At 42.7% G+C, this 18,610-nt stretch overlaps 1 protein-coding gene across 1 annotated transcript in view; it reads right to left on the bottom strand.

The window, feature by feature from the left end:
- Positions 1-18,610, bottom strand: part of LOC126298247 (glutamate receptor ionotropic, kainate 2-like) — a 415,381-nt gene that overhangs the window by 158,818 nt on the left and 237,953 nt on the right. Inside the window, exon 9 of the mRNA XM_049989551.1 lies at positions 1,537-1,621. Within this exon, the coding sequence (XP_049845508.1) occupies positions 1,537-1,621 (85 nt within the window). The remainder of the gene's footprint in view (positions 1-1,536; positions 1,622-18,610) is intronic.

The following is an 18,610-nucleotide window of genomic DNA, read 5'->3' on the forward strand; positions in this document are numbered from 1 at the left end:
AAACGAATGTCAAGGAGCCGCAACGCTCTTACAGAAATTCATGTATTTAAATGGTGTCCGTTCTGTCGGACATGTTTGGATTAAAGAAAGGTTGCTCGACTGAGAATGCTATTTATACATTCACACATGAAACAGTACAGGTCTTTAACAATAAAATATCCCCAGTTGGTATTTTTTGTTATCTTTCCAAGGCATTTGTTTTTTAAGATGACGGTATTTAAGTTTTATGGAAGTGGTTTTACACACAGCTCATTTGAATTTATTCTTCAAACAAAATGCAGAAAGTTGTGCTGGATAATACAAACAATGTTGGAAGGGTAGAAAATTTTAGTGACTGGAGGGAAATCACAAAGGGAATCCCACAGGGTTCAATTTTGAGCCCATTCCTATTCTTTACATGTGTGAATGACCTTACACTTAATGTTCAAGAATTGGTACTTTTTGCAGACAATACTGGTGTCATAACAGATTCCATTAGAGTGAAAGCAACAGAAGAGACTTAATGATGTTTTTTCAACGAATTATTCAGCGGTTCTCAGATAATGGAGGCCACCTAAACGTTCAAAAACAACAAACAGAGTCATACCAGCAACTGACTTAGCACATGAGCAGAAGTCAGGGTACCTAGGACAGAATTCTCCAGATTGTTGATGAACACTTGGACTGGAAGAAACATGTTACTGAGCTTCTCAATAATTTCTAATCTTGGTAATAAGGAAATTAATCTCCTGATATATTTCGCGTATTTCCACTTAATAATGGTTATGGAATAATTCTGTGGGATAACTCATCGGTTAGAGAGAAGTCACTAACTGACAAAAGCGGGTAGTAAAGATGCCATGTGGCTTTCACCCAAGGTCATCATGTAGGTACCTCTTCAAGGAGATAGGCGTTTTAAGTGCGCAGTCGCAAACACATAAAATGTCTGACAGGTAACAAAGCAAAAAAAAAAAAAAAGTTTAAGCGTAGTAGCAGAGTAAGACTAAAATAGTAATAAGTTAATCCTAATACTTCTTTAGTATACATACGGTGTAAACTGACTGATTGCACATCATTTCGATAGAAGAATTGTTCAGGCGATCTGTGGAACATTAAGTGGCTAACTAACTAACTTTCTAAAATTATAAAAGAATGTTAAACTGCGGAAAAATAACAAGTAATTTGTAGTTCGGTGTAGCGTCATTGCCAGTCGGTGTGTGTGGAAGGGCATGGGCGATAGCCGCATCTATGAGTCACACTATTGAAGTAACTATATATTATACAACAATTTATTATACAATAATTTTTTTCATGATTTATGTTCACTGATATAAAAAAATGATGTTCCTTTCCCCACTTAATTCCCTTTGGGATCGTCATCTTTTATTTTATTTTTTATTTAAATTTTTTCCCCTTTACTGTCTATGTTCTTCCTCAGGGTGCAAGCTGTCTCTGTACCGAATTTCATCAAAATTAGTTCAGCAGTTTGGTCATTAAAATGCATCAAACAGAATTACTTTTGTATTTATAATATCAATGAGGATAAGTGATACTTACCTAGATTCATGAAAGGCATTGTGAAGTCCACAACTGATTCCCGCTCGTAAGTTATCGTCAGGTCACATATTGCCAGATCCGCTCTCTGCAATTTAAGGAAGATAAACTTATTTGTGAGTTGCATTAAAAACACGATTACTGATATTTCAGAATTATAGCGTAGAGGACGTTTAAATCCAGTCTTAAGAATCGCTATAGCGTTACCAACATCGCCGTAATCTGTGGCATATGTTTTTATCTTCCTCTTCTTCAACGGATGATCACTGGGTTATTAGCGTAATCATTCGTAGATATGACAATTTCCTATCAACTTCATATTCTTATAATAATCTTTTTTAGAAATTTCTTCCCAGGCTTGTTCTGACACCTTTAATACCATATTTTATTAGGCTACGTAAGATTTTACGCTACAGTATCAGTTACATAGCCCATTAATTGTGAAATTACGATCAGCAGTCTCGGACGTAAGCCAAAAGATTATTTTTGTTTCTACAGACAAGAGAAACAGCTTGGCGTGAGCTCTCGTATGTTAAACTATTGTTCAGATATCTCATTTAAGTGATCGTTGGTTATACCTGCCAATTACACAGGAGTTTGTCTGGCTGATGGTGCGTTTACTTACGTAAGCAATGTACATCTAATTTCACAACAAATCACACTCATTCACTGAAAGTAATCCAAGCGGAATTAGGTTTAGGAATATAATGAAATTCATTTAATAAATAATGCACAGGCGTAGGAACGAGTAATTTCAAAGTACCACTTTATTCACACTACACGCAAGGCGAGGTCCCCCACTTCACGTGTGACGATGGGACACCTTTCGGTTTCGATAAATGTGAAGCAGACACCAAAACCTAAGATCCACTTCCTGTGTTATGTCCCATGTGTGCTGGATGCATTCTTGCAGACTGATCTACACATTCACCAAAACTACGGACGCCCTACACACAGGACATGCTCCGCACGCTGACACACTATAAATTAACCCATGCCATCCCCAGTGCGTTAGCAAATGTGCCTATACTTTGCTACCGTTTCTCCATTTCTTAAAACTGACGACCGTGAAAATTTAGCAATGAAACTTCTACAGTTTATAATAAATATATATTATGTCTTTTATTCTGCAATTTGGATTATCCTACAGTACAGTGAAATATGATACACTCCATGATTTATTAATAAATACGGCCCCGACATCTTTTATAGGTAATTAATTAAAACTACTTTTCAAGCGATCATTCAAATTTTGTACTTTTATACACACAAGAGTGATATCAATATAGACCAGTTTTCTATCTACAGTCAATTTGTGTGTTTGATTAAGTCATACTTCATTGTATCCAAAGGTGCAAACTTATTAACATAAAATAAGGTGACTTAGCACTCCATTTCATACGCCTGCGGTACCATGACGAACGCACACTCGGAAATACATACAAATAGGGTAACTCCATGGAGAACAGGATACTTAACGTTTAACAAATTTTGTAAAATAAATGTGCACAAGAAAACACTTCTTAAAGGTAGATAAAGTCGCCTAGTGATATAACCTATCACATCTTGCTTGAGAATCAATTACTGTATGACATACATTTCATAAATTTTTCCATAGAAATTCTTGCATATTTACCATTCTGCCCCACCCACGAGGCAAAAGTGGATAAGGCAATTTTTAGTGAAACAACTGGATACAAGTTAAAATTATTGGGAATATCATCTTAAAACAAGATACAACATTGTTTAACGAACAGTTTTGACCAAAGAATAGAGGGTCTTCAAAAAATCATTAACGACAAAAAAGTATTTACTGTTATTTTGAAAAAGGTTCAATTATCTTTAATGTTTATAACTGTTAATTCTACTTTGTTAAATCTCATCGCTCATGCACCAAATGCATTTTCTGCCTCACGAATAGACAATAAACGATGCCAGTAATAAATACTATAACCTAGGTCTGCCCTGGCAAACAAGTTTTTTTCCATATCTGTATGGTACGTCATTTCCTTATTCTAGCTGATAGGTTAGTGATCTGACAATGAGATTTCATTGTTGGACTAAAACGTCTGCTCTTCATTGACTTCCGATATGCTACCAGCTAGGACAACCGTTTACATACAAGTCGCGCTCCCAACCAAGTCAAAATTACTATTGCGCCTTTCTTTCTTTTAGAGACATGATTGCATGTCACTAAAATAAATTGCAGCAGTCTCCAGTCTAGAAAACAGCAGAACGTCGTTGTGACCCGCTGTTCCGTTCTGCATCGAATTCCCCTATAGGCTACATTACGACACGTTTTCTAATTTCCCATTTGGTCTATGATAAATTGATCTTCCTATTATCTTATGTCCTTATACGAATACGTTTACTTATTGATCGTTATTAGTTATAAAGTAATTGCGTTTAATAAATATAATTTTTAATGATTCTAGGTGTACGCGAAGTACTCTTTTGCTGCGCTTTGATTTTTTCACTCTCTGATGTGATTTTACTGCATAAATCTCGCAACTGAACGTAGATCAGAAAGAAGTCAGCCGCTGTGGCCGAGCGGTTCTAGGCGCTTCGGCTCGGAACCACGCGGCTGCTACTGTCACAGGTTCGAATCCTGCCTCGGGCATGGATGTGTGTGATGTCCTTAGGTTAGTGAGGTTTAAGTAGTACTAAGTTCTAGGGGACTGATGACCTCAGATGTTGAGTCCCATAATGCTTCAAGCCATTTGAATCATTAGAGCCATTCAAAAAGCCACAATAAAACAATTATTCTAGAGTAAGTTCTAATATCATTATGCTAAAGGATTGTGTTGAAAAATTCAGCCTAATTTCTTCCAGATAATGCACAGATAGAATGAACGTCACTATTGTAGGGCTGTGTTTCATTTTGTAGCAATATATGCAACACCTATGGTAACTGACACAGGTAACATAATGGCTAAACGTGTGCTATTCATATGCACGTTGAAAAAATATTGTTGTCGACGCAGTGAAAGAAGGTATTACCGTCATCTCTCCTGAGAGTGGCTTTTTTTTGTCTAGTGTGCTTATATGGATATAACGTCACCAAATACACTTGACCTATTTGACATGTTTACATTGAAACTTGTATCAGTGACCATGAGGGGACCGTAGCGGGTGCCACTTCGGCCACCTGTGTATCCCTAAATCACCCAAGTAATCTTACTGGGGGGGCTGGGGGGGGGGGGGGGGGAAGGGCCCTACAGTTTAAAGTGTAATCCGAACCTCTTGTCGTTCCTTGTTAACTTCACGTAACTGAGATGTGAAGCCCAGGTTAAAGGAACTTTGAAATATTCCATGGGTCTATAGGGAATAAGAATCCGCAGTTTTTGGTTTCCAGATTCACGCCTCACAACTAGATCATCTGGCTTGATGTAGCAATAATTATTGCTGAAGTACAGACGACAAATGATACAAGACGAAACATTTACATTTTCAGTAAACTAGATAATATCTACATCTACGTACATACTCCGCAAGTCACCATATGGTGCATGGCGAAGGGTATCTTGTACCACTATAAGTCGTTTCCTTTGCTGTTCCACTTGCAAATAGAGCGAGGGAAAAACGACCGTCTATAGGCCTCCAGACGAGCCCTAATTTCCCATATCTTATCTTTGTGATCCTTATGAAAAATGAACGTTGGCGGCAGTAGAATCGATGTTCAGTCGGCTTCAAATGCCGGTTCTCTAAATTTCCGCAATAGTACCTTACATAAACAGCGTGGTCTTCTCTCCAAGACATCTTTACGTCTTTCCCTAATACTTGCTTGCTGGTCAAACCTACTGGGGGTAAATATATCAGAAAAAAGAAAGAAACATGAATATAAAACGTAAAATAACAATTTAAAATGTAAAACAAATATGAGTAAAATAAATAATTTCAGAATAATGAATGCTAAATATTTCAATCAAGTATGTTGAAAATACTTTAACAGCGCATTGTGTGCAGCAATAAAAGTTTTCATTTTTCAAAATTAATTAACGGTGGTGGTATACTTTTCAAAATTTCAAGTTATTGCAAGAGGTAATTATATATTTTTCGAGAAAGTTAATTACATATCAATTTTTATATGAAAAACATTTTCTTACAAATCATCGTTCCGAAGATATTTCCTCTGAAACCTTCCCTTAAAAGTTAAATTGGGCACAAACAAAAAATATGTAATACATTATTTCGCCCTCTTTACACACCCGCTAAGTTTCATCAAGATAGTTTATTTACACTTGGGATGTTCCCTTGTTAGTGAAATCAAAGAAAGGTTATTGCCTCCTCAGCCGTCTACGAAAATAAAATTTCAGTTCCACGAGAGATAGTTGGAGCATTAGGACCCTGCAGCGTGTCGGTCTATGGAGCGTTTCCACTTCAGTGCTTAAGCACTGCACAGCTCCGACTATGATCTGTTCAAAAACTACTATGGGACTGACACCTCGGAAGGACCACGTGGAAGAGGGGAGAAGAGTTGCCACGTCTACCACAGAACACAACGGAAAACCTTTATACTTCATTCAACTCATTCAAACACATAAACTATTCGATGTACAAAGCTGAAACTGACAACATTTTCGCCATGTAGTCACGTAAACATTCTACTGAATTCTACTGTCCATCTTTATTGTGATGACAACGAATAAACTCTACTGCTATTACTCTCGTCCAGCCGGCCGCGGTGGCCGAGCGGTTCTAGGCGCTTCAGTCCGGAACCATGCAGCTGCTGCGGTCGGAACTCCCGATCCTGCCTCGGGCATGGATGTGTGTGATGTCCTTAGGTTAGTGAGGTTTAAGTAGTTCTAAGTTTAGAGGACTTATGACCACAGCTGTTTGCTCCGGTCGCAGGTTCGAATCCTGCCTCGGGCATGGATGTGTGTGATGTCCTTAGGTTAGTTAGATTTAGGTTTAATTATTTCTAAGTTCTAGGCGACTGATGACCTCAGAAGTTAAGTCGCATAGTGCTCAGAGCCATTTGAACCATTTTTTTAATTTTGAACCTCAGCTGTTAAGTCGCATAGTACTCAGAGCCATTTGAACCATTTTTTAATTTTGAACCTCAGCTGTTAAGTCCCATAGTGCTCAGAGCCATTTGAACCATTTTTTAATTTTGAACCTCAGCTGTTAAGTCCCTTAGTGCTCAGAGCCATTTGAACCATTTTTTAATTTTGAACCTCAGCTGTTAAGTCGCATAGTACTCAGAGCCATTTGAACCATTTTTTAATTTTGAACCTCAGCTGTTAAGTCCCATAGTGCACAGAGCCATTTGAACCATTTTTTAATTTTGAACCTCAGCTGTTAAGTCCCGTAGCGCTCAGAGCCATTTGAACCATTTTTTTTAATTTTGAACCTCAGCTGTTAAGTCCTATAGTACTCAGAGCCATTTGAACCATTTTTTAATTTTGAACCTCAGCTGTTAAGTCCCATAGTGCTCAGAGCCATTTGAACCATTTTTTAATTTTGAACCTCAGCTGTTAAGTCCCATAGTGCTTAGAGCCTTTTGAACCTTTTTTTTATGCTACACATGCTTGAACTGACAGTTGACACTGTCACTGCCATTATTTATTGACCTTTTTTTTCGATAATGTGTTGCATATGACTGACACATTTTTACCAGTCTTCAGAAGTGACTCCCCAAACAGATTCGTTGCTTAGTGTCTGGACTGTAAACCGTGATTTCTTTCTTTTTCTTGTATTATTAATTGCAACGTAATTTTTAATTTGGATCTACATCAGTTCGGTTGGCTCAAAACTGCTGTAACGAGGAGGCAAACTAATGGCTGTGTGCCCACATAATATTACCATCTCGTCCTTCGCAGCTAAAGTAATCTTGAAACAGACTGTAGCGCCGAGTAGCGCGGCACTAGGCAGGCAGTTTGAGAGCATCCACGTGACACTGCTTTGCCGGAGAAGTAAAGAAAGTAGGCTCACGTGCAAACGCCTGGTAGAAACGCGGTCACGGCCGCCTCAAAATGGTATCAGGACCGACGGTTTTGTGTTAAGAAAATCTACCAGCACCCACACGAGTTAGGGTGCAGATAAGTTCCAGAAGTAACTTGGTTTTCTCCGCAAAAAAGAATATAACCTATTCGAAATGAACAGATGCTGGGCCACTGAAAGAAAGCGGACTGAGTAGTTAAAAACAGAATGTTTGATTTTTAGTTGTGCACCTTCGCTGTGCTAATATTGATTGAATTCATGTATGCTGTATTTTTAAAGAAACTACGAGGGGCATGGCAGATTGTGGTGACTGCGCCCTTGTAACGATACGAGTCTGAAAAGCGCGGCTGCAATCCCTAAAACGGGGTTACACCTACTGCCAAACCCACAGTATTCTGCTGAGTTGACCACCTGTTCGGGGCTATGAGGAAACCTCTCCGACGACATTATTTCGCTGCCATCCAGGAACCGAGAACAGCCGTGCTGTGGTGCGTGCTACACACTCGGTAAAATGGTTCGAGGAGGAGAGCCTTCATAAGTTAACGGAGCCGATTCGCGATTGTACTTTTTGGCAGTACCTGGAATCCTGTTTCAGCGATGGCTGTGCTTTTCCGACTGGTATGGGACGAGCGTTGTCATGCTGCAAGAGCACTTTTCGTGACGGTGCATACTCTGCACACACTGCATCAAGTACCCTGTGAATATACGTAGTGTTTACATCTTCCTTATACAAAACTACGTCGTCCATACTGTAGTTGATGACACTCCATGTTGTCCCCTCACATAACGACAGCAGTTTGGTAAACGAGCTGGACTGTACAGTGATTAAACTTCTAGTGATTATCCTGCCACCTACGGTTAGAGCAGCGCACTGCATATTTGCAACTGCAATAATGAGTAAAATGATGCACCATGAATGATGGGAAAAAAGTAAAATGTAAATCAACGTGCGCCTCTTGTAATTATAGGGATGAAAACCAAAGAAAAATTGAATCTTCCTGATGCACTTCTATAAATTGTTGGATTCTTGATTTGCCGGCCGTCGTGGCCGAGCGGCTCTAGGCGCTTCATTCTGGAACCGCGCGACCGCTAAGGTCGCAGGTTGGAATCCTGCCGCGGGCATGGGTGTGTGTGAGGTCCTTAGGTTAGTTAGGTTTAAGTAGTTCTAAGTTCCAGGGGACTGATGACCTCAGATGTGTTCAGAGGCATTTGAAGCATTCTTGATTTAATATTCCGTATCAGTATTGTGAACCATCAAGAATTAACTGAATACACTCCTGGAAATGGAAAAAAGAACACATTGACACCGGTGTGTCAGACCCACCATACTTGCTCCGGACACTGCGAGAGGGCTGTACAAGCAATGATCACACGCATGGCACAGTGGACACACCAGGAACCGCGGTGTTGGCCGTCGAATGGCGCTAGCTGCGCAGCATTTGTGCACCGCCGCCGTCAGTGTCAGCCAGTTTGCCATGGCATACGGAGCTCCATCGCAGTCTTTAACACTGGTAGCATGCCGCGACAGCGTGGACGTGAACCGTATGTGCAGTTGACGGACTTTGAGCAAGGGCGTATAGTGGGCATGCGGGAGGCCGGGTGGACATACCGCTGAACTGCTCAACACGTGGGGCGTGAGGTCTCCACAGTACATCATTGTTGTCGCCAGTGGTCGGCGGAAGGTGCACGTGCCCGTCGACCTGGGACCGGACCGCAGTGTCAGCCAGTTTGCCATGGCATACGGAGCTCCATCGCAGTCTTTAACACTGGTAGCATGCCGCGACAGCGTGGACGTGAACCGTATGTGCAGTTGACGGACTTTGAGCAAGGGTGTATAGTGGGCATGCGGGAATCCGGGTGGACATACCGCTGAACTGCTCAACACGTGGGGCGTGAGGTCTCCACAGTACATCATTGTTGTCGCCAGTGGTCGGCGGAAGGTGCACGTGCCCGTCGACCTGGGACCGGACCGCAGCGACGCACGGATGCACGCCAAGACCGTAGGATCCTACGCAGTGCCGTAGGGGACCGCACCGCCACTTCCCAGCAAATTAGGGACACTGTTGCTCCTGGGGTATCGGCGAGGACCATTCGCAACCGTCTCCATGAAGCTGGGCTACGGTCCCGCACACCTTTAGGCCGTCTTCCGCTCACGCCCCAACATCGTGCAGCCCGTCTCCAGTGGTGTCGCGACAGGGGTGAATGGAGGGACGAATGGAGACGTGTCGTCTTCAGCGATGAGAGTCGCTCTGCCTTGGTGCCAATGATGGTCGTATGTGTGTTTGGCGCCGTGAAGGTGAGCGCCACAATCAGGACTTTATACGACCGAGGCACACAGGGCCAACACCCGGCATCATGGTGTGGGGAGCGATCTCCTACACTGGCCGTACACCTCTGGTGATCGTCGAGGGGACACTGAATAGTGCACGGTACATCCAAACCGTCATCGAACCCATCGTTCTACCATTCCTAGACCGGCAAGGGAACTTGCTGTTCCAACAGGACAATGCACGTCCGCATGTATCCCGTGCCACCCTACGTGCTCTAGAAGGTGTAAGTTAACTACCCTGGCCAGCAAGATCTCCGAATCTGTCCCCCATTGACCATGTTTGGGACTGGATGAAGCGTCATCTCACGTGGTCTGCACGTCCAGCACGAACGCTGGTCCAACTGAGGCGCCAGGTGGAAATGGCATGGCAAGCCGTTCCACAGGACTATATCCAGCATCTCTACGATCGTCTCCATGGGAGAATAGCAACCGGCATTGCTGCGAAAGGTGGATATACACTGTACTAGTACCGACATTGTGCATGCTCTGTTGCCTGTGTCTATGTGCCTGTGGTTCTGTCAGTGTGATCATGTAATGTATCTGACCCCAGGAATGTGTCAATAAAGTTTCCCCTTCCTGGGACAATGAATTCACGGTGTTCTTATTTCAATTTCCAGGAGTGTAGTTTCTGACATGCCGTGCGGCACTCACTCACTTAGTTTTCCTTCACAAAAACTCTACAGTAAACTGGCTCAAATGGCTCTAAGCACTATGAGACTTAACATCTGAGGTCATCAGTCTCCTAGACTTACAAGTAATTAAACCTAACTAACCTAAGGACATCACACACATCCATGCCCGCAGCAGGATTCGAACCTACGACCGTAGCAGCAGTGCGGACTGAAGCGCCTAGAACCGCTCGTCCACAGCGGCCGGTACTCTACAATAATTTTATCTTTTCCACAATGGAATCCGTATCTTTAATTGTTTTTGTCTTACTAGGAACCCATCGAGTGCGAGGTAGCAAAAGGCCAATGATGTTTACGGCATTCGACGCTCCACATAGTGTCTCTCATGCAACCTGCTAACCGCAACAGGGCGCGGGACTGGAGGTGTCCTATGGTGAGCACATCCTGAGGCTATGGAGCGTAGTTGAACAGCTCAGTCGACGAGTAACTCACAACAGTGCACGGTGCTAGTTGTGTTGATACAAGGCAGAGCAATGGGAAGGGTAAAAAAAAAAAGCAAACATTGCATTATATCTACAACAGTTATCGAAGCTGACATTTCGTCAGAAAGAAACGCAAGAAATTTCGCATAGTGAGAAAGAGGTGACAGCTGAAATATTAGCTTTCCTGCATGTCATAAGAATGCGTGGTATTGTATACGCTCGATTATGTGAACAATGTACACGAAGAAGATAATGATGACGATACGTGCTTAACGACTGAAAGTGATATTAAAACAGACGTCGTGTCATGTAGTTCATGATCGTTGTCGGACAGAGCGCCACAAATCCCGTCTTCAGCGAAAGGGCAGTAAAGCACAATCGTTTTCCAGTCAGCGGGTGCTAAATATAATTACTTACATGGAAGATAGTAAAATAAAAATATGAATAGATTTCGAATAAGTATGCAGCAATATGACAGTGCAGTGCACAAGAGAAACTACGGTTATTCAAAGAAGGACAGGGAGCGCTTCTTACAGAAACTGATGTTTGCACGTTTCGAGGATGCTCTATACAATTTGCAGGATGTGCGTGATAGTGACCTACTACGTTATGCACATCAAATTGCGCGCAATATACAGAGTGATTATAATTACAGATAAACTTATTTACAAAACGCTGTAGAGATAACATCACTGGTCAGAATGACGTCAAACTGAAACGGAATATTACCAGAGAAGGGGGAAAACGTATGGCAGAAGAAAAAAAATAGTGTGAAAATTGATCAATAGATGGCGCTGTACGTATCAGAATATGTAAATGAAAACGACCCATTGAAGTTGGTATAAATACACCGGGCATGCGGCTTTTCCTACACACCCAGGTCGAATGCCACAACCCTACCCTCCAATCTCCTGACGACATCTCCCGAACCGCTACCTTGACTGACGCCGTAGTCGACCAGATCCCTACCAAAGCCATCCACCCTCACCGTCCAGAACTGCCCTCACAGGCTGTTCTTCTCCTTCGTGAATCCCGTCCTTCCTCCGCACTCGTGGCTGGGACACACTCATTCGCCACCGGCAATTACAACTACACATCCGCAACGTGCTTACTGCGAAGAAACGCCATGCCTGGCGACAGACATGCACACAAGTCAACGCCATGCTCCCAATAAACCCTTCCAAGTATTGGTCTGCTTTCCATCGCCTTACTGAGAACCGCCCTACCCCGCAATACCCTCTCCTCCTTGATAACGGTCCCTTTCCTGACAACCTCAGTAAGGGCAACCATTTTGCGTCCCACCTATACGATATCCTTTCCATTCCAGATGATCCCCAATTTCATTATTCCCTCATCCCCGACGTCATCGAACGTACAGTTACCTCCGCTCCTCCCCTTGCTCATAGCCTCCAGTACTTGGGCCACACACCACCATTGGAACATAACACTCCCATCACTACACAGGACATCATCCTCACACTCTGCGCTAAAAGAAACACTGCCCCAGCCACAACCACATTACCTACCACCATCACAAACACTGCCCTCCATCCTTCCTTGCAGTCCTTGCCACCCTCTACAACGTAATCCTTGCCACCAGCTTCTACTCCCACCTGTGGGGAACTTCCCTTATCCCAATGTCCCTCATACCTCTTCAAATGACTCTGATCACTATGGGACTTAACTTCTGAGGTCATCAGTCCCCCAGAACTTAGAACTACTTGAACCTAACTAACCTAAGGACATCACACACATTCATGCCCGAGGCAGGATTCGAATCTGCGACCGTAGCGGTCTACACCATTCATCTTCTTTCCCAAAGTGGCTGGTTTCCATCAACTCCCCCTCCCAGATGTGCCCTCTCTCCCTCCATTTATCCCTCCTATCAACTTTGATAATCACCTCCCATCCCTCCATCCCTACCTCTGTCCTTTTCCTAGGCTCCCTCTTGCCTCTCCCCCCCCCCCTTCCATTCTGTTTTTCCCTGCCTACCCTCACTTACCTCTCTCAAGTCCATTTGCTTACCCCTCCTCTGCCTTCCTCACTCCTTTACACGTCTGTCCTGCCCCCCTCCTTTTAAGTGTCCCCTCCCCCCATTGGCTCCCCCTCTTTGCTTTTCTCCCCTTTTTTCCCCTTTCTGCCTTAAGGTGTTGTTAGTCATCTTTGTGTCTACTCTATAGTGTGGTGTTCAAATGAGTGTTCTGTACATCGCCTTTTTTTCGTGTTGCGAACGGAAACCATTTGTCGCTAGGGGTTATTTTTTATCTCTTGTGAGCAGAAAATTGACTGTCGCCATGTTTTTTAACTGTCTGTCTACTGTTGTACGTGTGTACTTACTGTGTGTCTTAATTAACATCACCAAACCTTTGTTTTTATATTTTAACTTCCACAACTATCCGCCATTTTACAGTTTTAAAAAGTCACCGTTTTTATCGCCTGTTTTTATTGTTTGTTATCTTCTCATTATGTTTTTAACTCTTCTGTAGTCAGAGGAGCGGCATATTAAGCTGCTGCCAGCCCGCCCCCCACTGGGGGCAATCTAATCTTACTAAAGCAAAGAAAAGGCTTTTCCTCCTTTCGCGTCTGCAATGTTCGCCATGACTGTTTCAATGCAGGATCGCGATCTGCTTATAAGGCTGTATTACATGAATAATGACTCTGCACACATCGCTCTGAAGAAGTTCCAGACACTGAATGGTTTGAAAAAAGGCCTTGGTCCGATGACTACCGTGGGTCTGGATAAAACGATTCGGAAATTCGAAAAGACGGATTCTTTCGGTGTGCAACCTGGTAAAGGGAGGAAACGTATTGATTCTACGACAGTGGAAGCAGTGAGCACAGCAATGCAGGACGAGATGAGTGGTGGTGTGCAAACGTCTAGTGCACAGAGAATTGCCCGAACATTGGACATACCCTTCAGCACGGTGCACAAAATCCTACGAAACATCCATCTTTGCCATCCATTCAGAACTACCCATGTATATGAGTTGCTTCCCGTTGACCTTCCATCAAGAGAGGCCTTTGCTTTAGAATTTCTTGCTCGCATGGAAGTGGACAATGATTGGCCGTGGAAGATTTTGCGGACAGACGAAGCAAACTTCCATCTGACAGAATATGTCAATACACAGAATTGTCGAATATGGGCAACGGAAAATCCACACGCAAATCAACCAGTACCACTTCTTCCTGAAAATGTCCCTGTGTGGTGCGTATTTACTGCATCGTTTATCATAGGGCCATATTTTTTCGAAGAGACAGGCGCTGCCGGTCCTATTGCCTATACCATCACTGGTAAGCGCTATGAGTATCTTTTGCGCAACCATGTCAGTCCAGCTCTCCAACAGCGTGGATGTATGGACGGGATCACTTTTATGCAAGATGGCGCACCACCGCACATTGCAAATCCAGTTAAACAAGTGTTAAAGCCCCATTTCGTAAATGCTAGAATTATCAGCCGCCATTTCCCTACAGCCTGGCCGTCCCGAACACCTGATCTTAATCCTTGTGACTTCTGGCTGTGGGGCTCTCTGAAAGATGTTGTGTTAAGTGTTCCGATTACAGACATAGCTCCATCGAAGGCACGCGTGTCGCTACACATTCTGAACATGACCCCGGAAACACTTCGATCAGTTGTGGAACATGCTGTGTCTCGATTTCAACTTGTTGCAGAAAACGGTGGACAGTATATTGAAGATGTTTTGCGCCAGTCACAAGGAAATTAATAATCCTATTTGATTTTGATTGATGCTTTTTATGTGGTTTTTGGCCTGAGGACAGTTAAAAACCGTTATTTCCCATCCGATGTGATATGACCTTGCCGTAGTGGACGCCCTTACGCAACAGATGCACATTGAGTAGTACAGTTTGTTTAACGTCAAACGCACACATGAGGCATTGGTGTACGATATATCTGTCAGTTGTTGTCGACCACTATTAAATTATGCTACATTTTGTAACTATTTATTTTTCTTCTGCCATACTTATTCAGTTGCAATTTGACGTCATTCTGACCAGTAGTATTATTTCTACAACGGTTTGAAAGTTTAACTTTAATTATAATCATCCTGTAGATTACAGTAATTTAAAGGGAAGCAGTGGATGGTTGCATGACTTCAAACTGTGATACAGAATTGGAAGACGTAAGATATTGGAATTTCAAATAAAGCATGAACTTGGCGATGCACAACAAACTGCGGAATAGGCCCGAAAGTTGTAAATAAGATTAACATACTCATTCCATCGCTCAGTAAGGCGTTTGTTTTCAATTCTGACCAATCGGTATTTGAAGAGGAAATGCATATGAAAGGAATCCTGGAAGTTAGAGGTATCAAAAGAGTTGTATGAAGATCAGCTAAAATCAACGCCTTAGCCCATTATTATACTCGTACAATTATGCCGACTGTTAATCTGGATCAGTCGTGGCTCGTGATTCCCATACTGGGGAAGGCTGTGATAGTTATCGATCGGAACTAACCTAGACCTCGGGCTACGCTACAGATCTAGCCAAACGTTTACATACTGTACCTTTTTTCCGTTTCATAATCACGTACTAAATAGCATCGAAAGCTAACTCCGAGATAAAATTTATAGGTGGGTTATTTGTCTCCTGACGTCGTATTTCCCGACAGTTTACAACAACAAATCATATTGAAAGACGGGGTTTCGTGAGATCTTTAATACGGTATATGTTAGCTTCGCTGCATGCTTAATGTTTTTGCTGTATTCATTTCTAAACTTCGGAGGTTTAATGTTTTGTGTGCTCAGACCGCGGTGTTTGTGTTTGCGTGACGACACGGATGTTGTTTCTGTGACTGGCTGATATGAGCAACCGCAATGTTAATTTACATACCATATTTATCGTACTGTTTAGATTTGTGTGTTACGAATTTATGCATTTTAAGTGATATAGTGCATGGAAGATCTCTCCCAAACGTGTAGCTTTTACTACGGTTTCTTGTGCTAAACTGTCGGCAAATTGGACACAACAGGCCGCATTTTGGAAAATATAACGTCAGCGGCTAAACATGTCACTACTCTTTCTTTTGCTCTTTATTTCCTAAGCTAAACTAATGGTTGCAACAAAAGAATTGCTGCATATCACCTATTCATGCATTTTTTCTTACCTTAATTCAGTTGTTTGTAGATGAAATCATCTTGTCTCCCCATCTGTGCTCCAAAATGGTCTATGGCCATTTCATTGAAATTTGGCTGATTCAGTAGTTCTTTTTCGAGAGAACATACCGCACGTGCACAAAGGCTGTCCTCACTCACAGTATTACGGACGAATGTTTTCACTCGCTTTAGTGTAGAGAAGCTTCTCCTGTTGCCATTTGAAAGATTACTGTTATCTGCAGAAGTTTAATACTCTCAGAAAAAGCTTTTTGCCAAATTGCTTTAGTAAAGAAAGTTCAACATGGTTAGACCACTTGACGCTTTCATAAAATCATGTCGGCTGTGTAGCACATTCAGTTCATGAAGTAAGTCTGGATACTAATTTAAACAAACTCATAGCTAATTTCAGTTCTCTTTCTGGGAAAACAGTTGCATGTTAGGAAAACAAGGGCGGTTCAGAGAGTTGTGCAACTGACAAGTGATAATTAAAATTGAATCGATCACTGCTCTGAGTCACGATGCGGTTGCGGACTTGTCGTGCACATGCCATTCTTGATTCAATAAAACGTCTTCGTTTTGCAGTTGGCTCTTCCTGTTCGCAGTGATCGACAGTGTCTACTGAGACCCTAACATGCTAGACAAAAGGTGCAGAGTGAGATACATATTAAACACTTTTCACTGCATTGCACCCGTAGGTTTAACCTTAATGTACCCTACACGTGACCCCCGGGTTGTGCTAAGTAAGCAACAATGATTAAGATACCACCGTACTGCCCCTCTGGGCCTCGCGGCAACGACAAGACGAAAACACTAAATTGTCCTAAGGACGTACAGTTCCAAACACTCCCACATCTCGTGGTCGTGCGGTAGCGTTCTCGCTTCCCACGCCCGGGTTCCCGGGTTCGATTCCCGGCGGGGTCAGGGATTTTCTCTGCCTCGTGATGGCTGAGTGTGGTGTGATGTCCTTAGGTGAGTAAAGTTTAAGTAGTTCTAAGTTCTAGGGGCTGATGACCATCGATGTTAAGTCCCATAGTGCTCAAAGCCATTTTTTAGTTCCAAACACGAATAATAGGCCCACAACTAACTATATGCCAATGAAACATCGAAGGCGTCAGTAGAGCCAAGAGTGATTAACTCGCTAAGATCTTAGAGGAACACAAAGTGGACGTTCTAGTACTGCAAGAAACACACACTAAAAGCGACGAACAGCTGTTAGCTCGAGGTAGAATTACTGGGTATAAAATATTGGCAACACGTCACCATTGCCGCTACGGAATTGCCACATATATTAAAAACGACGTATGCCTGTACAACGTAATCCCGACCTCCGAATACCATTCTTTCTTTGCCACATCTGTACAAACAGAGAATACGGTGATTACAAATGTCTACAAACCTCCTTCGTCACCCTGGCCTGATCCTATATCGTTTGTCCCCAAGAGTGAAAATATTATAATAGGGGATTTTAACAGTGATCATACATCCTGGGCTTGCTAATCAGAATGACAATAACGGCATTAAGTTGGTAGAATGGACTGAAGTAAACAATCTGACTCAAGTCTACGACCCGAAAGATAGGGGTACTTTTCACTCAGCCTGCTGGAAGCCAGATTACATACCAGATTTATGTTTTGTAACCCCTGGCTTAATAACACCAGTAGCTCGAGTTCAGAGACAAGTGCTTCAAGATTTCCTCCATAGTCAACACAGGCCAGTAATATACAAAATCGGATTCCAATTACCAGTTATGCATTCCACGCTCAGACCTCGATGGAATTTCCGAAAGGCAGATTGAAAGGTGTATACGAACTATAGTGATGCTAACATCCGGTGGATTCAAGCAGTACCTGAGAACTACACAAGGTTTGTAGGATTGATGAAAGCAGCAGCCGGAAGAACTATTCCAAGAGGTTTCCGCAAGGAATACATACCAGCAGTGTTCGCCAGAAACTGACGTTGCTACTTCTGCTGACAGCGGTAGCTGTCATCTCAACGGTTCGTTGGCACCATATCTGCAGCAACGTCCTTCACCTCCCCGTACTAGCATAATGCGGTGCAGTGAATAAACATTTCTCTTTATTGTTGGCCTTATGCGTGTGTGGCCATGGTAGGACGTAGGGTCATTCGTTAAAACCTTAAGGTTGCCTTCTCCGGCAACAGGAACCTACAGATTTATCACAAACTAGAGATATTTTTAATCAGATATGTTTAAGGCCAGACCCGTGTAAGTTTTGTAACCTTTCAGTGCATGAGTTGCCATGTGCTAATATAGTGCTGGTCACAGGCCTCCAAATTTATGTGAAAACTCCTGCAACGTTTTAAGTGAAACAAACTTTATTAACATTCTATATCTTTATTTCTCATATCTACCGCTTTCATTTCTCACCATTGTCACCATGTTATTGAACACATTTCTCCTAAGGAGAGACCAGTTTGTCGATGCCGTCATTGTAGAATGTTTGAATGTTTTGGCTCAAATGGCTCTGAGCACTATGCGACTTAACTTCTGAGGTCATCAGTCGCCTAGAACTTAGAACTAATTAAACCTAACTAACCTAAGGACATCACACACATCCATGCCT

The sequence above is a fragment of the Schistocerca gregaria genome, chromosome X, assembly GCF_023897955.1.
Source record: "Schistocerca gregaria isolate iqSchGreg1 chromosome X, iqSchGreg1.2, whole genome shotgun sequence".
Taxonomy (NCBI): Eukaryota; Metazoa; Arthropoda; class Insecta; order Orthoptera; family Acrididae; genus Schistocerca; species Schistocerca gregaria.